This window comes from Epinephelus lanceolatus, chromosome 6 (assembly GCF_041903045.1).
Source record: "Epinephelus lanceolatus isolate andai-2023 chromosome 6, ASM4190304v1, whole genome shotgun sequence".
Taxonomy (NCBI): Eukaryota; Metazoa; Chordata; class Actinopteri; order Perciformes; family Serranidae; genus Epinephelus; species Epinephelus lanceolatus.
The window spans coordinates 34,448,353-34,473,744 of record NC_135739.1 but is presented as its reverse complement, the minus strand read 5'-3'; the positions used below and the strand labels follow the sequence as shown (position 1 = coordinate 34,473,744).

At 40.5% G+C, this 25,392-nt stretch overlaps 3 protein-coding genes across 3 annotated transcripts; 2 read left to right on the top strand and 1 right to left on the bottom strand.

Annotated features, from left to right (window-relative positions):
• Positions 1 to 445: 445 nt before the first annotated feature.
• LOC144463689 (uncharacterized) lies at positions 446 to 8,687 on the bottom strand. Its single transcript, XM_078168999.1, has 5 exons — positions 8,567 to 8,687; positions 3,255 to 3,398; positions 1,908 to 2,149; positions 1,680 to 1,789; positions 446 to 980 (listed from the first exon to the last, which is right to left on the bottom strand). The coding sequence occupies exons 3-5, from the start codon at positions 2,137 to 2,139 to the stop codon at positions 783 to 785; spliced, it is 540 nt and encodes a 179-aa protein (XP_078025125.1). The 5' UTR covers positions 2,140 to 2,149; positions 3,255 to 3,398; positions 8,567 to 8,687; the 3' UTR covers positions 446 to 782.
• Positions 6,061 to 11,010, top strand: LOC144463729 (BLOC-2 complex member HPS3-like). Its single transcript, XM_078169128.1, has 7 exons — positions 6,061 to 6,072; positions 6,483 to 6,680; positions 7,136 to 7,339; positions 7,555 to 7,659; positions 8,619 to 8,825; positions 8,936 to 9,023; positions 9,793 to 11,010. Exons 1-7 carry the CDS (start codon positions 6,061 to 6,063, stop codon positions 9,918 to 9,920), a joined length of 942 nt encoding a protein of 313 aa, XP_078025254.1. The 3' UTR covers positions 9,921 to 11,010.
• A 143-nt stretch (positions 11,011 to 11,153) lies between these two features.
• Positions 11,154 to 20,868, top strand: LOC117254121 (uncharacterized). Its single transcript, XM_033622141.2, has 15 exons — positions 11,154 to 12,188; positions 12,926 to 13,105; positions 13,379 to 13,453; positions 13,853 to 13,971; positions 14,229 to 14,403; positions 15,078 to 15,203; positions 15,906 to 15,949; positions 16,051 to 16,150; positions 16,251 to 16,465; positions 17,091 to 17,271; positions 17,565 to 17,648; positions 18,276 to 18,421; positions 19,521 to 19,762; positions 19,881 to 19,990; positions 20,671 to 20,868. Exons 1-15 carry the CDS (start codon positions 12,048 to 12,050, stop codon positions 20,866 to 20,868), a joined length of 2,136 nt encoding a protein of 711 aa, XP_033478032.2. The 5' UTR covers positions 11,154 to 12,047.
• The last annotated feature ends 4,524 nt before the right edge of the window (positions 20,869 to 25,392 follow it).

Genomic DNA, 25,392 nt, shown 5'->3' with positions numbered 1-25,392 from the left:
TGGTATTTATGTTTTATCGGTGGGGAAGATAAAGAAATGTCTAAAACTGTAACAAATTTAAGCAGGATAAACCATGTGTGGTCCTATATTTCAGACAGTATCATTCACTTCTTATTTTCTTCTTACAAGGACATGCAGCAAAATGTTTATTTTTTCACCTGCAGACAGAATGTATTTCCTCTCATCATCACTGATTTAAATACTTTTTCAAATTATTTTTATACTAAAATTCATATTTATTGTTCTCATGTATGTTATACTTTAAATGACAGATGTGACATTTTATTTGCACTCACCTTCACTTAAGGCTTTATGGCCATTACAGACTAGTTTTGCTTTGATGTAAATTTATAACATAAGACTGGAAGTCATGTTATTTTATGTTGTTATGCCTTTTTGAAAGATGAACACCGAAACAAATCTATTAAAGCTCCCAGTCTTTGTGTTCCTTTTGTGTTCTTTAATAAATCCTTTGACAAGAAATTCAGCATTTGATTTTAAAGCAAATAGAATTAAATATACATTATTTGTTGAGTTCTGCCTTAAAACATTGTGGGAAAATACAAAACAAATTTAATATGAAATTTCTATTAATTATATCTAAAACATTTTCTCAAAATATCAAATACAAGTATCAGCAGAGACACACAATGCAGGAAGTATCTGAACTAGCTTCTGTAAGACATCAAAAAGACAGTCATATTGTTCATATACTGTGGAGACCTTTGAGCTCCAAACTGTCAGCTTCAGCAGGATGTTTAGTATCCAGTCGGGCATCCACCTTATAAATTTGTCATCACATCTACGCAGCTGTCCTCTCCATCTCCCTGTGTCTGGAAATGTGTCAAGCCGAGGGCCTTGTGTATGGCTCTGCTCAGCAGCGCTGACAGGTCTGCAGCCCCCGCCACTCCCCTTGGCAGGAAGAGCTCCAGAGCACAGGTGGAGGTGTGAGGCAGACGCACACCTGGCATGCTAGCATCCTGGAAAATTAATTCAAGGAGAGGGAAGTGTTATGTGAAGATTTATCTCAAGACAGAAGAAAACATTAACATTTTAATCTTTTCAGAGACCAATTACCTTATTGTGAACTTGAGGAACTCAAACATCTCTTTCTTGGATTATTGACTGAGAGTGTAGCCTGATAGCACAAATGTGTAATTCCTGTCCTGTTTTATTGCTTACATTCTGAATTTCAATCTTGAACTCTGGGGCCAAAAATTAACCTTAATCTGATTTAAACAATCTGATGGTTCAGTTTAAATGTAATCATTAAATACTGGTCAATGATTAAATGTCACAATTGGCTGTTCACTTCAAATATTTTCTTTGCTTTCATAGATAGACACATTCCAGTTTGAAACCGTGTCCTGAGCTCAATATTAGTTAAAACTGGACCAGTGATGACATTATGTAGCAAATAATCTAATGATGGTTGTGTGGTAATGACTCAAAATGTAGGCAAGATGTCTTTTGGAAAAGGTTGAAATTCAAACAAAATTCTTGTAATAGATTGCCAGAGTAAGTCCCCCACAGTTGAATGGTTGTGATGTGTCCCTGTTAAAGACACACTGCCTCCCAGAATCCCATTAGCGGTGGTTTCCACTCAGTTTTCTGTGTCACATGAAGCGGGCATCATTTTAGGGACCACCAGGACTTGTGATGATTTGATAGATACTAACCTGGGAGTAAAAACGCAGGGAGATCAATCTGGGGAATCCAGGAGGAGGCAGATGATCAGCTCCAGTGATGAAGGCGAGGAGGTCTTCAAAGGAATAATCTGTCTGACCATCTGATTGTGCACAAGGACAGACTTTAGACCAGATCTTCTCATACTAACATTAATGTCACTTTAAACTCAAGTCCTTATGTTCTTCACCCCTATCCTCCATCCATCCCTCTGTTCTTACCGCTGACCAAAGTGAGGACTGTTTCCCAGTGTCCAACTGTTGCTTCCTCAGCCGCCTGCAGCTGGCTGTCTGGGTGGCTGTAGCAGACAGTGAAAAGCTGTTTGAACTCTTCCAGGGTCAGAGGCTGCTGCTGTGCGCTCGTCATCACTGGCAGAAACTCCTTCCAGTGAGACAGTATCGTATCCCACAATCCACCACAGCTGTTCAACCCTTCTGTGAACTGGGAGATCATACTTGCCACCCTGAAGGGCAGCAGAAGAAATGAGTGATTGTTTAATCAGTTCACTAGCTCAGATGCTATTTGGTCTCTGTTTGCGTGTGAAAAAAAATAAGGTTAAAAAAATTAACATGAGCAGTGTTTTTTTTTTCTACTCTTCTGATAGGTCACTTTACTTGCAGCAGCCATTAAATGAATATTTCACCCACAAAATGACCATTTATAAATCAATTCATGCCATGTTACCTTGAATTTGTGAAGAAAACTTTTTTCTCACATGGCTTCATGAAAAATGGCGAACATATTGATTTATTGTTTGATTGGGGACCACATTGGCATTTTCAATTCGAATTGAGCATAGATAAATTTCACTTTCAATTCAGTTTTAAAACTAACATTTTAGTGAAAATACATGTTTAGGGGAAGCACTGAGCATACGATAAATGAGACTTGGGTTATACTGCACAAGTTGTGTGACAGTTTGTAAAAAGATGTTTCATGATCATTTTTGCTTCTGTTAAATGTGGTTTCAATTAATTTAAAAAAAACATACAGTATATATGGATATGTCACCGTTTTCCATGAGAGCATGCAGGAAACAACTGAGCTATCTTTACAAATTCACGGTAACACAGCATAATCAACTGATCTACAAATTGTTCATTTTGTGGGTGAAGTATGGACTTAAAGACACAACAGAGGACATGCAGTTCTTTCATACAGACATAAATACTTTATTGCTCTTGCTTCCTCTCCCGTTTGTCCTCCCACACTCTTTATTCTGAACACTTATCTGTTTAATTAGTTTATTTTCCATTTGTATTAGGTATTTGTTTTGTTATGCCAGTGTTTTGTATTGAATCGTTAGCTTGATATTTGTTATTTATTTAGTTAGTTTTGTGTCTGCGTGATGGTGCAAGAGAAATGATTTTCTTTAAATGCACTGAATAATCCCATAAGGAGTGGGCCGTGTTGAAATGGCCAGACATGAAAATAAAGGAACTAGAGAGGGCAAAAATGACAGATGTTAAAAACACTCAACAGACCAGTGTATTGGTTGTAAATTACAATTAAATGCATGCTATCTATGTGTGTGTGTGTGTGTGCGCGCGCGCGTGTGTCCATCAAACCTATGGTAGATGTAATGTTTGACCAGGCGAATACAGATAGATGGTATTTCGTCAGAATGGGCTGAATGGATTCCAGGGATCCCACAGCTTGACACCCAGTCGCTGACTGGGAGACAGCAGCTTCACATTGGTGCAACAATGCAGCTACAAGAAGAGCAGAGGAGCATTATTTGTGTGTGTGTGTGTGTGTGTGTGTGTGTGTGTGTGTCACATTTGACACATTTTTTGGGCATTTTTGCCCATTGGATGGAGGACAGTTGAGGTGACAGAAAACAAAGAAGTGAAACAGGGGAAATGACATGCAACTTATGTCCTCCGCTGGAGCCAAACCGGTTTGGTAAATCTATTTGTGGTCAGTGTCTTTCTAATGTGGCGGAACAGTGTAATATAAAAACAAAGAATAACTGGAAAACAGCCGCTCATCCATACACATAAACACTGGATTAATTCACCATTTTAAAAGGACGATCAAGAAAATCTTTTTCATGCTGCATATGTTCCCAAAAACTCTGGAACATAACTATAATGCTCAGTTATTTAATGCAGTGAGAGAATTGTATTGAATGGAAGTTGTGTTTTATGGCTATTGTTTATACTTTTGTAATAAAATCACTAAATTATCTAACTATAAAAATACACTGTAGTCAGAGTAATCACAGCAATCCAAAGCAGATTTTACCTTCTTTTTTCCCCCATTTTATTAGTTTGAAGTACAAGGGTACAGGTTTTCCGTGTGTGTGTGTGTGTGTGTGTGTGTGTGTGTGTGTGTGTGTTTAGGGTTCCTACCTTTTGCAGAAAAAAATGAAATCAAAACTTTATTCTTTATTTAACAGTGTGTACATGTACATGTATGTGTATCTATAGCCTAACTCAGTAATCAGTAATCCAATAATACATACTCGCTATCAAAGGTCCATCAAAGGTGCATGTAATAGGTCCATTACAAGAAATTATGTGTACAAATAATTAGTCCATACCCATTGAGTGCACAGTTGCCCACGTACAGTTTCACATGGTGTGTGTTTGGGATACAGGTCATAGGAAATTGCAGATTAAATAGTCAACTGAACCCATTAAGAAGAGCAATGTATTCAGACAGAGTTTTTTTGAATTTGTAGTACAATTGCTTTATTGAAAGTACAGTAGTACCATTGCCAATAGTGGGATAGTTAGTGGGCTAAAACTGTACATTAGTAGTGAGGTAGCACGCTGGAAGGCAGATAGTTAAAGTGTTTATATGTTGTGTTCACGTAAAAGTGGGGAGCACTAGTAGTTCACATGGGAAAGGTGCGGCTAGCCCTTGTTGCAGCAGTGGGGGTTGGAATCCGCCTTCGTTCTTTGCTCTCAGGACGCCCCCCCAAAAAAAAGGGGTGTCCTGTTCTACATATCTACCAAGTTTAGTAAAAATCAATATGGCGGTTAGGCCTAGATAAGAAATTAGCTCGCTAGTGCCCCCATTTTGTTTGAACGGGTCAATAATGGAGGGGTCCCCTCAGAATATGTGTGGTCATATGCCTACAAAGTTGCGTGGTGATCGGTGAAACCCTTGAGATGTTATACACCTTTATGTGATGAGCCACGCCCTCTGCAATATTCATTGCCTTATAGAAGCTCAGTTTTAGTAAGTTTTCAAACTTTTGCCAAGAGGGAACTTTAGATATTGGTCCCTAGATTATGTTCACCAAGTTTCCTGCAGATCGGTCAAATTTCCTAGGAAGAGATCGATTTTAAGTGTTTTTCAAAAAATTCAAAATAGCGGAAAATCCATATATCGTAAGTTATGGTTTCTTGAGGCAAATGTGTTCCTCATGAGGAGAGGCATCTCTGTGCAAAGTTTCATGTCTCTACGACATACGGGGCATGAGATATGCCCATTCAAAGTTTGCAATTTCAATCGATTGCTATAGCGCCCCCCTTTGGCCAATTGATGTAATATTGTTTCATTCGCATCCTCCCATGACCCTCTACCACTGTGCCAAATTTCACATGTATTGACCTAGTCTCGCCACCAGACAATCAGAGATCTCCACCTTCTGACAGTCTGGGGACACTCCTTTCTAAAGTGTGTTTAACACACCGAAGAAAACGTCCGGCAAACAAAGCAACGCCTCTTGCATTTTTTAAAAGGACACGCCCTCCCAGAAATGTACGCTCCCCCTTTTCTCGTCCGCAAGGACACAAACACACAGAGAGCTTGAAAATGGATGCCGAGAGATTTAACTCCGTTTTATCAAACGTGTGCTCAGTCCAGAAGATTGTGGAAATGAAGGCCTTACAGCTACTTTGTTTAAAACTTTTAACGCAGTCGGACTATGTTTACGAGCACAAAAGTTCAGCGAGCCACCGAAGGACCACTCTGCGGATTTACTATTGGTTCTGCAACGTAGGGAGTTTTTTTAAACTCTGAAATTGTATCCGCCCATCTTACACAAAATCAGGGAGAAAGACATCAGTCTTTAGTTAAGCAAAGCGTCTAAAGACTGACTTGTGAGTCTAGGATTGACCAAGTCAGTGAGGAGAAAAATGTGGAACAGACACACCCACACACACAGCCACAGACAGACAGAGTTTTCGTCATTATATAGTGAGATTATAGTATAACTTTTCAAAAACAGTTATCTTTTAAATACAAATAGAAGGCCTCTGATAGATGTTTCTATTTTTTCATGTAACACCAGTGTGGTGACGTTTGTATAGTTTTGTTTGTGTAAAAAATCTTAAACTTCCTTTAATGTTTGCATTGAACAATTATTGAATATAGTATTTCAAAGGAGGAGCATGGTGCAGATTTGCAGATATTGGGATGATGACTGATCAGGTTGGATATGGCACAGCCAGACAATGTCTCACTGTGCACCACTGGACACACCTTGTTTTAAACCTCAAAGTGAGAAATATTTCATAGTAAAATATTAACTTTATATGTTCACCAGCGTTCCAGTGTAGACTACTGAAGGGCGTAATGAATACTAATGCCTAACTTAGATCCTTAAGTTAATCATTCAGACATTCTGACCTTATGTCCTGGGTGTTACTATTATGTGTAAGTTATAAAGCTTCAAGACACTTAATATTTTAGTAATGTTTTGATGTATCTTTGATGATAGGTCTCCTTTACAAAAAAAACTCCTGATCTTTCAGGAACAACCAGGCTAAATAATTACACAACATATATGAGTCATTCCTACAGTGCAGATAAGGACAAATGTCTGTGTTTGTGTTGTTCAGATGCTGCTGGTGTACGGGTTCATTGAGGAGCCGAGGCTGTTGCTGCATGGCGCAGGTGGAGGTCAGCACACACACATCCGTCCCACAGCATTGACACGCCAGTTGGCAAAGTCCCAACCAGGACTGCTGGTGGCCGCCATGGTGGCTTTACATGAAAACAACAAAGTTCAGCTGGAACAGGCTGATCACATATTCAAGGTGAACTATTGATCATTTTCATTGATTATTAATCTGTTGATTATTTTCTCATCAGTCAATAAGTTGCTTGGTCTATAAAATGTCAGAAAATGACAATTATTGTTTCCCAAATGCTAAGATGATGTTCTCAAATGTCTTGTTATGTCCAAAACATTTATATTCTGTTTCTGTTTCATATTTAAGAAACTGGGACCATTGAATTGTCCCTCTTTTTTTTTTTTTTTTTTAAATTACTCATACTGATAAATCAATGATCAGATTGGTTGGGGGTTCATTTAATTGATCGATTCGATTAATCAAATGATCATCACAGCTCTGCATGACAGCTAGGAGACTAGAAGTGGAATCATCTAACTGATTTTTGACATTTGGTTAGTTGCAAGTGTGATCTTGAAAAGATAACATTTAAAACGTGTGTGTGTGTGTGTGTGTGTGTGTGTGTGTGTGTGTGTTAGGAGCTGGGCTGTGGGAATTGCTTACAGGTGGATTTCTGGGAGGCGATGCTCATGGCTTCCTCACAGGACGCTGTCATCCAGGAACTTCTGTTCCGTCTGGCGTCTGTCTACATCGACCGACTGGCCAACACCAAATCAGACACATACTCCAACCAACCACACACGCCCTCAAGACGCAAGTCGCTGAAGAGTGCTGACGATCTGGTACGGTGACTAAAAATGACTGCTGTTTTCTTTGTGTGGCTGAGACCTGCTTGAAATTCAAATTATTTGGACTCTTGTAAAATGACTTGTGATGTTTGTCCACCACCTTAATCTCCTGCCAGAAAATCACCACCATGTATAAATAGCTCAGAAATCAATTCATGTGAACATCTCTCTCATGCACTAAGAGGACTGCATGTTTATGTGTGTTTCAGATAAACTCATGCTCTCATTATGGTGCTCTGTACCCATGGCTCACTGTTCTCAATCCAGCTCACACTACCAGCTCCCAACACCAGGAAGCGCTGTACAAACTGCAGGTAATGTCTCTTTGAACAAAACAAGTCTGCTACTACTGTATATGCCTTAAATTAAGTTGCCTCAGTAAGTATCTAGCATCAAGTGACATTGATAGAGGTGACCGAGGCCTTCATGGTGTTATCAGCTCTAAAACAAGGCAAAGATCCAGACAACCTAGTACACGAAAAATTATGCTTTCGCACTATGAAAAGTACAACAGAACACCATTCAGAGTCGGAGTTCCTACTTGTAAACTCAACTTCATGTAGAAGCCGTTGTCTGACGTCACACAACGATGGTAGCACCCATGAAAGTGCACTTTTCAATTAATAGGGGAGGAGGGTATGGTGTACATGTAGTAGACTACAATATTTGTATTGGCCTAATGGATGGAATGTTCAGATATGTTTCCAAGTGTAAAAATGCAATGAAATAAAATATATAATGGAATAAATACATCAGTTAAACAGTTTTTTGCAACATAATCTATTCCTGAACCTCTCAGAAAACAACTTGAGACCATCGTCAGAGAATTTCAAGACAAATACAGCTGTTTTTAAATGAATAGAACTTTTGCAAAATAAAAAAAACAGAATATTTTTTAAGAATCAAACATGACAAATTACAAATCAATAGAAAGTATGAGATTGTGAGTCGACTTAGACATATCACTTCAGTGTTTCTAAAACCCTGGCTTTGGACCTAAACAGCCGCACAAATATATCTATCCAAATTTTGTAAGAAGTAGCCACTGTAAGCTACTGGTTATACCAACCCAACTCAGGCTGTGACGGAGGAAAAAAAGCTGTGTGTGTTAAATTGAGCAAAGGTATGTTTTTGTCGCTTATGAATTCAACTTGTGTAATTGTAGGACAAAGATTTTGTTATTCCATCTGTTAAAAGTCACATTGTCTCCCCGTCGCCTACCTTTTTTCTTCTTTGATTTCATTTGTATATTCGTCTATATCCGTCTCTCCAGTCTCTCCTGTGTGGTCCGTCCCTGTCTGTGGGCTCCGTCGTGCCCCTGATGGAGCGTCTGTCAGAGGAAACCTTGTGGGGCTTCAGCCTGCACCTCCTCTGTGCAACCAGAAGGGGGCAGTACAACAGCAGCATTGAAAAGCTGCTGGATCGCTGTCCTCAGGCCATCATAGCCTACGCCAACCACCAGTTACAAGACAAACATATGGTCTGTACTGAGCAGTAGCCTAAACTGTAAACTGTGTAACCTTTACCCTCCCTCTGTATCATGTCTACATGTTCTCATGTTAAACTGCTTGCCTTGTCTAATCTCTGCAGGCGTTGTGGTGGCAGAAGCTGCTCCCAGAGCTGTGCAACAGGACGAGAGCTGCGACAGATAACAGCATTTTACTGGCTGCTCTCAAAGGTAGAAGCTTCTCCCAGAATACCATCAGTCTGCCAAAACTACTCCAGTACTGTTTTTTTTTATTTACTTTAAAGCCCCTTTGGTTTCATCAAAGGCTATCTTATATTTACCCAGAGTCGTTTTTGACTTGATGATGGCCAGAGTGACAGTTTGGCACATGCACTGTTGACGAAGATATCAAGCAGGTTTAACAACAATCCAACATCGTAACAAGATCAGGAAACTAAATTAGGGTCACTCACACTGACGACACTGATTATTGGGTGTAACAAATGTGCACATGGAAAGAATGAGTTGGGTTATGCTAATAATTACATGTTTTGTGTATTTAAATGTGGCTTCCTTTTAAGCCAACAGAACAGTTAATTAATGAAAGATTGACTATTGTCCTACCTTAAGTTTAGATAAAAAAAAAAAAACTTTATTAAAAAACTATATTAGGTAAAAGTTCAAAGTTTGGTCCTTCAAGTCCAGAGAGAGTTTTGAGAGCATTTAGACCTTCATGATGGTAAACTGTACGTACAGAAAATATGATTGATTAGTTGAATACATAAAACATGATACATTCAGATAATTAAAACATCTTAAAATCTATTCATTATATTTAGAATTGCAAAGCAGCAGAGCCAAAATGAGCAACAAACACAAATTTGACTGAACAGTTGAGTGAATTGAGTCAAGTTGCATTATGGGTAATGTACTGTAGGCACCAGGTTTTGACAAGGGATGACAATGATGAGACAATGATGCCCCATTTCTCTACCAACAGAGACGCTGGTTGTGGTTGCCATGGAGACAAGCCCCACAGAGTTCCTGGAGCTGATACCTGACGATGGCACCGCCTCATACTTTCTGCCACACCTGTTGACATGTAGCCAGAGACACCTACTGGCCTGACACACACACACACACACACACACACACATACTTGAATAGACAAATGTGTCACTCCTTCATCCAAACCCATGACTAGAACAATTGGAGTGTACTTTGAATTGACCTGTTACACCGGAGCAGTTTGGGTTTCAGTGATTTGCTCCAGAGACCCTCAACAGTGGTGTTTGATCCACGTGACAACACTGAACATATGACTCTGGCTCCCGTCAGCCTTCATGCCGTGACCAGCACTTTGTTTGTCCTCAGACAATCATGTGCAGGTTTTTGATTTGGTTTGTAGTGAAACAAATTCCTGACCAACTTTTGAGTGTTAAGCACTGTGATGGATCATAGTCACTCTTGTGTGTTTTTAGATGACAGAGTAGAGATAGAAAAGAATAGAATATGCAGGTTACACAAGAACAGACTACAGCACATAGAGCAGGTCAAACAGAGCAGAAAGTTTTAGGTTTGTTTGTGGTTATTATATGTTTGTATGTACATATTACTTTGAATTTCTGAGTTTTGTTGATATCGATACTGTATGTGGTGATACCAACATTATTGTTAAGATACTATGAGAATTTATTTTTTATTTATTACAGTTCGTAGTCCAAAAACATGTCCTGTAATACCTGAGACCAGGAATTAGTTTAAAGCTCCGACTGTGGGGTCCATCACTAGATTTCTGTCTTTTGCATTTTTTGACTGAATTGTAAAGAAAAGACTTTAGTTTCTTGTTTTGTTCTCCAACTCACATAAACTTGTTATTAGCTGTAGTCTGTCATAATATAGCAGCTGTTGAAAAGAAAATATTTGATTAGATCAACAGATATTATGCTGCAAATATCTTGACAGATACCAGCCAGCCCTCTGTTTTATAACGCCACTGCAGTGTGCAAACTGTGTACATGTGTTGTCTGTTCTTCTTTGTCACTCGAGCAAATTTTTGGATTGCATCCAACAAATGTATTATTCAAACCGCAATCAACTAGGCCAAAAGAAATATTTTGTTGTGTCATCTTACTCACCACTTTAACTTCCTGCTTGCTTCCTGTAAGTTGATTTTTTTTTTTACGTGTTCTTCCTCGAATATAGATATAAAATCTAAGAGTTTCTGGTTGGTTTGAGTTTGACTGCATGAAGTTGCTGATAAGCAAAAGTTCCTTGTGCTGCTGTCTTGATTGGCTTGACTATTGAATACAGATAGTTCACTGTGTGATTTTGTTAAGTCACATCAGTTTCACCACAGAGAGGAGGTGTGCCTTTAAACAAATGCTGTTCAGTTTGACCCAGGGAAAAACATGATTAGATCGTAGATCCCTGTTGTGTAATATCTGCTGCTGCTGACATCTGCAAATGTAAGACATTTAGAAATAATTGAATCTGTCTGTTTGGTGCTGTTTGTGCAAAGTTCAAGAAAAATCCTCCTTCACTGAACAGCACAGTAGATCATTTTAGAGGTCACAGAGCCCCATGTGTTAATAAAACATGTATTTTGAGTTTTAGAAAATAGTGTTTTGTACCTGGAATGGTGTTACATGATCAATCCAAAGTGACTCAGGTGTGAGGTTAATGATAAAACATTTATGATATTAGTTGTGCGTTTGTCTTTTCAGTCTTTTTAATTGACCTTTTTAAACCTGACCCCCACAATCCCTCTGAGACACTGTCAAACACTTGAATTCATTATGTAGAAACTGGAATCAACAATTTAAAAGCCTTTAACAACAACAGGCCGACATGTTTTAACTCTGAAGACGCTGCGGAACCAAGCAGAGCTATTTCACCTCTCAACCAATGAGAGCTTCACAACAGTCCAGATCCAATCACATCTTGAGAGCACAACTCTAAACCAATCAGACCATTAGACTCTGATAGATCTCAGCTGTTGAGATGTTTGGAGGGCCACCGTCACCTGAGGACTTTTTGGAGGTTCACCTGAAACTAGAGAGGGAACAGAAAGCAGTACCAGGCATTGAAACAATAAAAGGGGCAAGCGATTAAGGAGCAAAGAGGAGCTGAGGCTAAAGCAAGGACAAGAATCTAGGTCAAGATATAGACAGAGGACAAGAGTGGGACCACAAAGTAGAATTTAAAGAAGGTCTGAATTAGAGCAGACAAAGAATTTAGAGTTGCATCAGAGCAATGAAACTGTGCAAAAGGAAGGCGGTGCTGCTGGCCATCACAGAAAACATTGAGATGGAGCTGTTTTCTTCAGAGGAGTCCTGCATGGTGACATTAATACAAGAGGAGGAGGAGGAGGAAGAAGAGGAGAGCTTTTACCAGGTGTGTCTGCTGTTGAACTGCATCTGTGCATGCAGCTTGGATTAAAAGAAGCACTGTGGTGATCCTCAGACTGCTAATAAATGTCTCTGTGTGCGGCAAAAGACTCATGTAATTCATAAAAAGTTCAAATGGCAGGTAAATATGACAACATACCTTTAAGCTGAAGCTATTACAAAAGTTTCTCTTTGATTGCTTTATGTAAATATGTCACTTAACATGCATCACACTTGCCATTATAGTTATGGTGATCTGTGAGGAATCAATATAGTTGGAACTGTGGTACATGAAAATTGAATGGAGAGAGATTAGACGCTTCTGATTCCATTTGGTAAGTTCATGTGACTGGTCAATATGAGATACCAGAGAGTGATTTTATCTAAAACTTAGCTGATGTTATTGTAGCACCACAGTCCTTTGGTTAATCCAGGTGCTGATAGTTACACTAAAGGATCAATTCACTCTGTCAGGCTTAAACAAACAATTTGATTGTGTTTCCCAATCTTTGCTGAACAACAGTTTTGTGTGAAAGGAATTAAACACTTAGCCCAGATATAGGCCTGTTGATTTCAGTGATCTAAATAAATAATTGCCCAGGTTATTAATTGAAATTTTATGGTATTTTCCCAGGTTTTGAGAAATTTCTGCCACCACCAAAACACAATGAAATAAATAGCATTTTGTTTGTTGTTGAATGCTCATGCATAGTAAACATCTTGCCTTCCCTTTCTTGAACCCAGAGACATCTGGAGCATCCTCTGGTACCTGACTCTGAGGAGGAACCAGAGCCTGAGGATCCGACCCCACCCAGGCAGCAGGCCAAGCCCAAAAAAGAGTCTCCCACCAAGACAGAGGCCGAGCACTGCCCCCCTGCTCTGGGGTCCATGGGGTTCATGGAGGAAACTGTGATAGAAATGGAGGTTAGTGAAAATAAGTGATGAAAGTGGGTGGGCTGTAAATCGTATCCCACTTTGTAATACTGCAGAAAAGAAGTGGAAATATCAACTTATGAATGAAATACAGACTCTCTGCTGAGCAGCTGTACAGGATCTTTATGCGCAGGTTTGTTTAGCGTGTGATATTTGCATTTTTCAAGGTAACACATTTCCAAGTAGGTCTTCTTTTCTTTTGTAGGTTCTCTTGTTTTCAATCAAATGAACTGTCATTTTATTGTTTTCTTTCCCTCCATGCAGGTGTTTGATCCCCTCAGAGTGTCTGAGATTGAGCTGCTGGAGATGAAGTCCCATGATCCTTCCATCATGAGCCCTGTACGTCAATTCAGGTTTTATTTTGTTATTTCCTGATCAAGAAATAACAATACATTTCATGTGTGCTAACACGGAGCTTGAAATCATTTAATCTGATTAGATGATCATCACTGTAACCACTGAGCCTCCCTCCATCTCAATAATGTCATGTAATTGGTTATTGGGTTTAGTGTATTGGCCATAACAGTGCTCTGTGGTGCACTAATCCTGAGCACATAGGGAAAGATTTAATTAAAAGAAATGTTATTTACTCAGTCAGTCAGTTAACATTAATCTGTTGCCTTATCTATCATCTGTGTTGAAAGTTTTACACATGGTACATGTCTGCTCGTGTGCTTTATTTCTATTTATCAATCTGTCTGTCCATTTTCTTGTGCAATGTTGTACTTTATGCTGCAGCATTCCCCAAACAAAGCTGTCCGTCTCAAGTGGAAGAGACTGACTCCGCAGAAGACCAGACTTGTGGTCAAAGATGTGGTCTGTTTACCCAGAGGACACTACCTGACACAGCTGGAGAGGTAAGAGGTGTTACTTAAGATCATCATTTTCATCCATCTGTCCTATCAGTGCAGTGTGGGTCAGTAAGGGGAATACGTGGGCTGTTTTTGCTTGTTGGGACTAGTCTGTGAGGACCTCTCAAAATATTTAACGACTGAACATATTGGAATGAAATTTGGTACATTCGTGCTCTTCAGAGGATGAACCCTCTCCAGTTTAACACTCTGTGACCATTTCTCAAGCCATTCAAATTTGCTTTTCTTTCCTGTTTTTTCAGACTCACTGTTCCACGAGGCAAAGAACGGGCAATTCTTGCAGCCATGGGAATGACTGCTCGCATCACCATTGATTATGGGTGGTCGGCCAATCAGATGGAGAGTCGGCTGGCAGTGCTCTTCCGTGGGCAGTTTGCAAAACGGGCAGGACAAAGGTTCTCCTTCACATATCTACAGGTGTGTGTGTTGTATTTCTGTCGCCGTGAGAGCTCCTTTTCGCCAATTACAAATTTTTGTTTCGATCCTTGGTTTTTTACTGTCCAATAATAGCTTAGGAAGCATTCAGTCTCAGATGTTAAATGCAGTCGGTTTTACATACAACCGCAAATTCTGAAAGAGAAATAAGAATTGGGAGTACTGTCATTCTTATAGCACAGCTTAACCTGTATGCTGAGTCCATATTCTGAAGGATTTTATTTTCTCCATGTCTCATTTTCACAGGTATTTCAAATTCAGTGACACAGCGATTGTACCTCAGTGTGTCATAGCCTAATTTTCTGCATGTTTAGTTTATACCCTAATACATGACTGTATCTATCACTGGCTTTTATTGGTACCGCAAGCATGGTCTCAATTAAAGTTAAATACAGAATAGCATCATCTGCATATAGAGTAAGATTGAGGTGCAGCCCTGCAATTTGTACCCCTTGACTTCATATTTTACTGGTTCACTCTTTCCTCTGTGGTCTAAGAATTATGGCCTGGGCTACATATTAAGACTGAATTTAGGATTAAGTTTAGCTTTCCACATGGTAAAGTAAATCAGAAATCTGACAGTGAAGCCAGCAAGATTCCCTCCAGTTCTTCCACATTTTGAACTATTTATATCTGATAGTATGTGTGGTCTCCAGTGTGTGCCGGGCTCCAGGGTGCTGTTTGTCCCAGACACCCCTGCAGAATGCTGGACTGGAGAGCAGGTCCTCAAAATTTCCGGACATGGTGCTTTGTACATCCTCAGCCACCAAGATTACCCTCAGGTAAACTGCAACTCCTCTGGGTTTCTCTTTTATGTTGATTTCGTTGTTGCCATGTTAGTGGTGGAGGCTTTTCAGTAATGATTACTTAAGTATTTTACTAACTACTCTTATATGATCCATTTTCATATTCCATTAGTTTTTGTTCCCATTTTAATCGTCCCCCATAACTTCATCACAAATAAAAGATACTAATTAATTTTAAAGGGTCTGATGCAGCTCACTTTGTAAAGGCTCCCAGAACAGCCTCCACCTGCTTTGATTCCAGTGCCACACCTAGCACACTTTGTTCCCAAGGCAAGATTCCTCTGTCACCCTCCACACGCTCTCCATGTACACTCCACTCCACCATGTCCCCTATGTTAGATTGTTTTGAGTGTCAAAAAAGGGCAATTTGCCTGTGCTCTGTTTGTATGCATTACAGTATGAATGACCTGCATGCATTACATACAATACATTAGCCTCTCCAAAAACAGAGCCATAGTTCCAGCTTTATTGGCATCTATCTTTTGATATGTGGCATGAGTGTTCTGACAGATATGGATTCAGTGTTATGAGTATGTTGCATAAAAAAATAATGGAAGCAGCAAGTGTGTTGCTTTCCTTTTTTATATTAATATAGTTTTCAATAAATTAAACTTATTGATTTAACTTTTACACATTTCTTTCACAGTACATAAAGTTAAAATACTGTTCTCTTAACAGGCAGAATCTGAGATGTTAGCAAGCGAGCCACCTGTGGTGAACAGGTAAAGCATTAACTGTTTTTGTGAGGAAATATTTAATGATTATAAATGGTGAGCCATATAACTGAATCACCTGAATATATGTGTGTGTTGTCTCTTGGAAGGAAGGAGTTTTGTCTGGAGGCCAGCACAGAGAGATGCCCCAACGAAGACAATCAGCTGGGAAGACAGACCCGGCCATGTGTTCCCAGCACCACAGAGGAGGTAATGCTTTTTGACCAAATCTTAATCTTTCAAAAAATCCTGTAATCATTAGATGACAGAACCTTTGAACCTGTAAAAAAACTGTTTCTGTGGTGTGCAGTTGACACTCGACCTGGACTCCATCCTGAGACTGTTCAGACAGGAGAATGTGGATCGAGATGTGGAGACCCACATCCAGGTGAGGGGGAGAGACCTGCTCCAAAGCGTCATGAAGGTGGTGAGGAGGCCGGGCTTCTGTTTCAGATGGACACCCGTCGTCTCCTTCAGTGGAGAGGACACTGACAGCCATGACGGACCTCTCAGAGAGTTCTTCAGGTTGTGATTATTTACCTCATATTTTACCTGTCAAGATTTTAGTCATGCACCCACCTTGACTGTAAATAGAGCTTTCATCGCTGTTTTTCTTCACTTTTTCTGCATTGCTTTCAGAATGACTGCAATTTTTAGAGTAACATAAACCGAAAAATACTTGTTTAATAGTATTTTTTCCTTGACTACTTTTTAGCCTGAGATTTGAAACATTTACGTAATTTTAGGGAGAAATTCCCTGCAATATGGTTATAATTACAAAAATTGTCGGGCTGAAAAACACAAAAACAAACAAACAATGGACAACAAAAATTTTATCATCAATGAGACTGTTGATTTTATTTTACAATAGTAATTTAGTTATTATAAAATGACAGAACATTTATGGAAAATCCCAATGTCCTAGATTATTTGTGTTCTTTGACCAACAGTCCAAACCACACAATACTGATTATTAATATTTACAATGTTATAAATCAAAGGAGAGCTGCAAATATTTTTCTGATGTTGAAGTTCTGATGTTGTCTTGAAGAGAAATTACATCTTAACTTTCTATAATATTACTTTACATATTGTAATGTCATATGAGAAGCCGTGACTTAAGATTTTTTTTTAACTTTTTTTTTAACAGATTGACTTTGCTGGAGCTGCAGCAAAGTTCTGTGTTTGAGGGTCTTCCGGGACGTCTGTTCTTGACCTACGACCTCGCAGCTCTCGAAGACAGGAAGTATTATGAAGCAGGAGTTCTGATTGGCTGGTCTCTGGCTCAGGGCGGGCCTGGACCTCATTGTTTACACCCTGTGCTCTACGAGGTTGTGTGCATGTGTCTTTTATGTAGATAGAAAATTTCCTAAAATACAATTTTGTCTAAAATTCTTGTGGTTGTGACCTTGATTCCAATCCAGCTGCCAAGTGCTCATTTTCGTGCGTCTGCACTGCACTTCCCACATAATAAATAAATAGTTTAAATATGTATGTATGTTTGCCATATCAACTGTGTATGGAAATAATATATAATAAATAATATAATGCCTTGCCGCTTTGTTGAACTCTATTTTGCACTGCAGTGTTCACTTTGTCATTGTTCTGTATTTTATTATCGCAGTTGATGTGTGGCCAAAATCCATCTTTGGAGGACTTCAGCTGGAGAGACATTGTTGATACTGAAGCACAGATCCGACTGCAACAGGTAACACACACACACACACACACACACACACACACACACACAAAACCTGTACCCTTGTACTTCGAACTACTTTGGATTGCTGTGATTACTCTGACTACAGTGTGTTTTTATAGTTAGATAATTTAGTGATTTTATTAATTAAGTATAAACAATAGCCATAAAACACAACTTCCATTCAATACAATTCTCTCACCGCATTAAATAACTGAGCATTATAGTTATGTTCCAGAGTTTTTGGGAACATATGCAGCATGAAAAAGATTTTCTTGATTGTCCTTTTAAAATTGTGAATTAGTCCAGTGTTTATGTGTATGGATGAGCGACTGTTTTCCAGGTTTTTTTGCTTTTATACTACACTGTTCCACCACATTAGAAAGACACTGACCACAAATAGATTTACCAAACCGGTTTGGCTCCAGCGGAGGACATAAGTTGCATGTCATTTCCCCTGTTTCACTTCTTTGTTTTCTGTCACCTCAACTGTCCTCCATCCAATGGGCAAAAATGCCCAAAAAATGTGTCTATTCGCACCATGAAGCAAACACACAAACACACACACACACACACACACACACACACACACACACACACACACACACAAATAATGCTCCTCTGCTCTTCTTGTAGCTGCATTGTTGCACCAATGTGAAGCTGCTGTCTCCCAGTCTGTGTGACTGGGTGTCAAGCTGTGGGATCCCTGGAATCCATTCAGCCCATTCTGATGAAATACCATCTATCTGTATTCGCCTGGTCAAACATTACATCTACCATAGGTTTGATGGACACACGCGCGCGCGCACACACACACATAGATAGCATGCATTTAATTGTAATTTACAACCAATACACTGGTCTGTTGAGTGTTTTTAACATCTGTCATTTTTGCCCTCTCTAGTTCCTTTATTTTCATGTCTGGCCATTTCAACACGGCCCACTCCTTATGGGATTATTCAGTGCATTTAAAGAAAATCATTTCTCTTGCACCATCACGCAGACACAAAACTAACTAAATAAATAACAAATATCAAGCTAACGATTCAATACAAAACACTGGCATAACAAAACAAATACCTAATACAAATGGAAAATAAACTAATTAAACAGATAAGTGTTCAGAATAAAGAGTGTGGGAGGACAAACGGGAGAGGAAGCAAGAGCAATAAAGTATTTATGTCTGTATGAAAGAACTGCATGTCCTCTGTTGTGTCTTTAAGTCCATACTTCACCCACAAAATGAACAATTTGTAGATCAGTTGATTATGCTGTGTTACCGTGAATTTGTAAAGATAGCTCAGTTGTTTCCTGCATGCTCTCATGGAAAACGGTGACATATCCATATATACTGTATGTTTTTTTTAAATTAACTGAAACCACATTTAACAGAAGCAAAAATGATCATGAAACATCTTTTTACAAACTGTCACACAACTTGTGCAGTATAACCCAAGTCTCATTTATCGTATGCTCAGTGCTTCCCCTAAACATGTATTTTCACTAAAATGTTAGTTTTAAAACTGAATTGAAAGTGAAATTTATCTATGCTCAATTCGAATTGAAAATGCCAATGTGGTCCCCAATCAAACAATAAATCAATATGTTCGCCATTTTTCATGAAGCCATGTGAGAAAAAAGTTTTCTTCACAAATTCAAGGTAACATGGCATGAATTGATTTACAAATGGTCATTTTGTGGGTGAAATATTCATTTAATGGCTGCTGCAAGTAAAGTGACCTATCAGAAGAGTAGAAAAAAAAAACACTGCTCATGTTAATTTTTTTAACCTTATTTTTTTTCACACGCAAACAGAGACCAAATAGCATCTGAGCTAGTGAACTGATTAAACAATCACTCATTTCTTCTGCTGCCCTTCAGGGTGGCAAGTATGATCTCCCAGTTCACAGAAGGGTTGAACAGCTGTGGTGGATTGTGGGATACGATACTGTCTCACTGGAAGGAGTTTCTGCCAGTGATGACAAGCGCACAGCAGCAGCCTCTGACCCTGGAAGAGTTCAAACAGCTTTTCACTGTCTGCTACAGCCACCCAGACAGCCAGCTGCAGGCGGCTGAGGAAGCAACAGTTGGACACTGGGAAACAGTCCTCACTTTGGTCAGCGGTAAGAACAGAGGGATGGATGGAGGATAGGGGTGAAGAACATAAGGACTTGAGTTTAAAGTGACATTAATGTTAGTATGAGAAGATCTGGTCTAAAGTCTGTCCTTGTGCACAATCAGATGGTCAGACAGATTATTCCTTTGAAGACCTCCTCGCCTTCATCACTGGAGCTGATCATCTGCCTCCTCCTGGATTCCCCAGATTGATCTCCCTGCGTTTTTACTCCCAGGTTAGTATCTATCAAATCATCACAAGTCCTGGTGGTCCCTAAAATGATGCCCGCTTCATGTGACACAGAAAACTGAGTGGAAACCACCGCTAATGGGATTCTGGGAGGCAGTGTGTCTTTAACAGGGACACATCACAACCATTCAACTGTGGGGGACTTACTCTGGCAATCTATTACAAGAATTTTGTTTGAATTTCAACCTTTTCCAAAAGACATCTTGCCTACATTTTGAGTCATTACCACACAACCATCATTAGATTATTTGCTACATAATGTCATCACTGGTCCAGTTTTAACTAATATTGAGCTCAGGACACGGTTTCAAACTGGAATGTGTCTATCTATGAAAGCAAAGAAAATATTTGAAGTGAACAGCCAATTGTGACATTTAATCATTGACCAGTATTTAATGATTACATTGTTTAACTCAGATTAAGGTTAATTTTTGGCCCCAGAGTTCAAGATTGAAATTCAGAATGTAAGCAATAAAACAGGACAGGAATTACACATTTGTGCTATCAGGCTACACTCTCAGTCAATAATCCAAGAAAGAGATGTTTGAGTTCCTCAAGTTCACAATAAGGTAACTGGTCTCTGAAAAGATTAAAATGTTAATGTTTTCTTCTGTCTTGAGATAAATCTTCACATAACACTTCCCTCTCCTTGAATTAATTTTCCAGGATGCTAGCATGCCAGGTGTGCGTCTGCCTCACACCTCCACCTGTGCTCTGGAGCTCTTCCTGCCAAGAGGAGTGGCGGGGGCTGCAGACCTGTCAGCGCTGCTGAGCAGAGCCATACACAAGGCCCTCGGCTTTACACATTTCCAGACACAGGGAGATGGAGAGGACAGCTGCGTAGATGTGATGACAAATTTATAAGGTGGATGCCCGACTGGATACTAAACATCCTGCTGAAGCTGACAGTTTGGAGCTCAAAGGTCTCCACAGTATATGAACAATATGACTGTCTTTTTGACGTCTTACAGAAGCTAGTTCAGATACTTCCTGCATTGTGTGTCTCTGCTGATACTTGTATTTGATATTTTGAGAAAATGTTTTAGATATAATTAATAGAAATTTCATATTAAACTTGTTTTGTATTTTCCCACAATGTTTTAAGGCAGAACTCAAATAATGTGTATTTAATTATATTTGCTTTAAGAACAAATGCTGAATTTCTTGTCAAAGGATTTATTAAAGAACACAAAAGGAACACAAAGACTGGGAGCTTTAATAGATTTGTTTTAGTGTTCATCTTTCAAAAAGGCATAACAACATAAAATAACATGACTTCCAATCTTATGTTATAAATTTACATCAAAGCAAAACTAGTCTGTAATGGCCATAAAGCCTTAAGTGAAGGTGAGTGCAAATAAAATGTCACATCTGTCATTTAAAGTATAACATACATGAGAACAATAAATATGAATTTTAGTATAAAAATAATTTGAAAAAGTATTTAAATCAGTGATGATGAGAGGAAATACATTCTGTCTGCAGGTGAAAAAATAAACATTTTGCTGCATGTCCTTGTAAGAAGAAAATAAGAAGTGAATGATACTGTCTGAAATATAGGACCACACATGGTTTATCCTGCTTAAATTTGTCACAGTTTTAGACATTTCTTTATCTTCCCCACCGATAAAACATAAATACCAGTTGACCAAACAGACAAAAGACTGAAACAGAGGGCAAAAAGCCAAAACCACACAAAACCTAACTCAAACATGCACACTTAATCATTAATGTGCACCTCAAGCTTCTTTTTTAAAAATGAATCTGCACACAGGATGTCTCCCGTCTCTGTACTGAAATACTTTAAGGCGTTGTTTTATAGTACAATACCTCCCATGCCACAAACAAGGAGTACTTTCATACACAGGTTTTCCAGTGAATTGGAAAAATACATTCCATGTGCTTAATAAATCAATTCTTGATGACACAAGGCAAAACAGATTAACATTCAAAACACATGACTGCATTTTGTCAGTAATACTTCACGGGCTGTTAATTTCCCAGATTTGGGGAACAATCGTCACACACTTGGTATGAGGGACTCACTGAGGTTATTGTTGCCAGTGTTGTGGGTGAAACGTTTCCTCATTCATGTATGATGAAAGGACAGAGTGTTTCCTTGTTACCAGGCTTCTCAGCATGGCACCCGCTCCTCCAGTTAGAGAACATGGGAATTATTGACACCCTTTGAAAAACCTCTTTGACAGGTGAGATTGTGTGGTTTGAGCTTCCCATTGTACTGTGCAAATAATTTGACACTTGAGCCAAATGCACATCTCCACTTCACATTCCTGGACATATTGTTTAGGGATTATAGAGTGACAATGGCTCCTCTTGTTGACAAGTTTTTTTGTTTTTTAATTTGACAAAAGGTTGATAAGGAGGCAGATGATGGCACTGATTCCAAAATCTAAGCCTCTGTGTTTAATCAAAAATACTTCAGCTTGCACCTGAAGTACAGTCCAGGTATTTCTGGTGATTTTAAGATAATGGTTTTAGATTATCTCAATACAGTGGAGTACAGTGACATTTGATGTGTTGTCTTCACTGTCATATCTTTCCAGATATGGTGAAACGGTTGAGGTGAACTGCCCCTTCAAATTTTGTTTAAACAATACCATCAGCACAACTTTGAATTGCTGTCTTCATTCACCCATTTTTGACTATTTCTGTCCACATGACTCTTCTATGGGCCAACTCCAACCCTTTGAATGAGTGTCACAGTGACTGTGTGGGCTGTTCCATTCAGCTGTTTATTAAAGAACTACATGGAGAGAAAACACAGAGAATACACATCAGCAGAACGATCTCACTCCCTAATCTCATCCGATATCTTGTGTGTATGCATTATAATTGATGATGTGAGCTGAAGAGCCTTCAGAAAACAGTTATTTTGCATATTCTGTTTTACATACCTGTTTTATGAGCTCAATGATAGTGTCATTGCTGACCTCTCCAAAAGACTGTAAACTCATCTGTAGATGTGCCAATGATGTCAAGCCTGTACGGACAATGAAATATATTAACCGAGAAATTCATTCAAAAAAATAATTTGCATGTGTCAGTATTAAAAGAATATGGTGAAGAGCAGCACACACAGCTCCAAATCTTAGGAATGTATCAACTGCACGATTGTAGCAAAGGTCAAAACAAAAAGAAAGAAAATTAAGTCAAACTCTACAAATGTATTTGAACCCCATTAACCCCATAAGTTTTGAAGTGATTTCGCATGTCAATTTACAATTTGTAAGTTTCATTTTTTGAAGAATCCAACTGACACAGCTATGCATAGGCTCAAAATGTATACTATGAAAATTCTTTCTCATGGTGAGCATAAGTCATCACTTCCTTACTTGGAGTTGTAGGAGGCCCAGTTGTTGGAGCCGCAGTTGTGGGGGCAGCAGTGGTTGGAACCGCAGTTGTGGGAGCTGCAGTTGTGGGTGCTGCAGTTGTGGGGGCTGCAGTTGTTGGAGCTGCAGTTGTGGGAACAGCAGTTGTGGGGGCAGGAGCTGTTGGAGCAGCCGTTGTGGGTGCTGGAGTTGTTGGGGCTGCGGTTGTTGGAGCTACAGTTGTTGGTGCTGCAGTTGTGGGGGCAGCAGTTGTCGGTGCTGCAGTTGTGGGGGCAGCAGTTGTCAGTGCTGCAGTTGTGGGTGCTGCAGTTGTGACAACAGCAGTTATTAGGGCTGCAGTTGTGGGTACGGCCGTTGTTGGTGCTGGCGTTGTTGGGGCAGCAGTTGTGGGAGCTGAAGTTGTGGGTGCTGCAGTTGTTGGAGCAGCAGTTCTCAGAGCCACAGTTGTGGGTGCTGCAGTTGTGAGGGCAGCAGTTGTTGGAGCGGCCGTTGTTGGTGCTGAAGTTGTGGGGGCAGCAGTTGTAGGAGCTGCAGTTGTTGGAGCTGCAGTTGTTGGGGCTGCAGTTGTGGGGGCCACAGTTGTGGGTGCTGCAGTTGTGGGGGCAGCAGTTGTTGGAGCTGCAGTTGTGGGGGCGGCAGTTGTTGGGGCTGCAGTTGATGGAGCAGCAGTTGTGGGTGCAGCAGTTGTTGGAGCAGCAGTTGTTGGAGCTGCAGTTGTTGGGGCAGCAGTTGTTGGAGCTGCAGTTGTAGGTGCTGCAGTTGTGGGGGCAGGAGTTGTTGGAGCAGCTGTTGTCGGAGCTACAGTTGTTGGTGCTGCAGTTGTGGGGGCAGCAGTTGTCGGTGCTGCACTTGTGGGTGCTGCACTTGTGACAACAGCAGTTATTAGGGCTCCAGTTGTGGGTGCTGCAGATGTTGGAGCGGTTGTTGTTGGTTCTGGTGTTGTCGGGGCAGCAGTTGTTGGAGCTGCAGTTGTGGGGGCTGCAGTTGTTGGGGCAGCACTTGTGGGAGCTGAAGTTGTGGGTGCTGCAGTTGTTGGAGCAGCAGTTGTCGGAACCACAGTTGTGGGAGCTGCAGTTGTGGGGGCAGCAGTTGTTGGAGCTGCAGTTGTAAGTGCTGCAGTTGTCGGGGCTGCAGTTGTTGGAGCAGCAGTTGTGGGGGCCACAGTTGTGGGTGCTGCAGTTGTGGGGGCAGCAGTTGTTGGAGCAGCAGTTGTTGGGGCCGCAGTTGTGGGAGCAGCAGTTGTGGGAGCTGCAGTTGTGGGAGCTGCAGTTGTTGGTGCTGCAGTTGTGGGGGCTGCAGTTGTTGGAGCTGTAGTTGTGGGTGCTGCAGTTGTGGGGGCTGCAGTTGTAGGTGCTGCAGTTGTTGGAGCTGCAGTTGTTGGGGCTGCAGTTGTGGGAGCTGCAGTTGTTGGGGCAGCAGTTGTTGGAGCAGCAGTTGTGGGTGCAGCAGTTGTTGGGGCAGCAGTTGTTGGAGCTGCAGTTGTTGGGGCAGCAGTTGTTGGAGCTGCAGTTGTTGGAGCAGCAATTGTTGGGGCAGCAGTTGTTGGAGCTGCAGTTGTGGGTGCTGCAGTTGTTGGAGCAGCAATTGTTGGGGCAGCAGTTGTTGGAGCAGCAGTTGTTGGGGCAGCAGTTGTTGGAGCTACAGTTGTGGGGGCAGCAGTTGTGGGAGCAGCAGTTGTTTGAGCAGCAGTTGTGGGTGCTGCAGTTGTTGGAGCAACAGTTGTGGGGGCAGCACTTGTGGGTGCTGCAGTTGTTGGAGCTGCGGTTGGTGGAGCAGCAGTTGTTGAGACAGCAGTTGTGGGAGCTGCAGTTGTTGGAGCTGCGGTTGTTGGAGCAGCAGTTGTTGGGGCAGCAGTTGTTGGAGCAACAGTTGTTGGGGCTGCAGTTGTGGGAGCTGCAGTTGTTGGAGCTGCAGTTGTGGGAGCTGCAGTTGTGGGGGCTGCAGTTGTTGGAGCTGCAGTTGTTGGTGCTGCAGTTGTGGGAGCTGCAGTTGTCGGTGCTGCAGTTGTTGGTAATGCAGTTGTTGGAGCAGCAGTTGT

What these genes read in the sequence shown, in the direction of transcription:
- LOC144463689 (XM_078168999.1), bottom strand. Translation starts at nt 2,139, where the DNA reads ATGATCTCCCAGTTCACAGAAGGGTTGAACAGCTGTGGTGGATTGTGG. An exon ending in AGTCCTCACTTTGGTCAGCG is followed by an intron (nt 1,790 to 1,907) that starts GTAAGAACAGAG and finishes GTGCACAATCAG; the next exon opens with ATGGTCAGACAGATTATTCC. An exon ending in CCCTGCGTTTTTACTCCCAG is followed by an intron (nt 981 to 1,679) that starts GTTAGTATCTAT and finishes TTAATTTTCCAG; the next exon opens with GATGCTAGCATGCCAGGTGT.
- LOC117254121 (XM_033622141.2), top strand. Translation starts at nt 12,048, where the DNA reads ATGAAACTGTGCAAAAGGAAGGCGGTGCTGCTGGCCATCACAGAAAAC. An exon ending in AAGAGGAGAGCTTTTACCAG is followed by an intron (nt 12,189 to 12,925) that starts GTGTGTCTGCTG and finishes TCTTGAACCCAG; the next exon opens with AGACATCTGGAGCATCCTCT. An exon ending in ATCCTTCCATCATGAGCCCT is followed by an intron (nt 13,454 to 13,852) that starts GTACGTCAATTC and finishes TTTATGCTGCAG; the next exon opens with CATTCCCCAAACAAAGCTGT.
- LOC144463729 (XM_078169128.1), top strand. An exon ending in AGTTACAAGACAAACATATG is followed by an intron (nt 8,826 to 8,935) that starts GTCTGTACTGAG and finishes TAATCTCTGCAG; the next exon opens with GCGTTGTGGTGGCAGAAGCT. An exon ending in TTTACTGGCTGCTCTCAAAG is followed by an intron (nt 9,024 to 9,792) that starts GTAGAAGCTTCT and finishes CTCTACCAACAG; the next exon opens with AGACGCTGGTTGTGGTTGCC.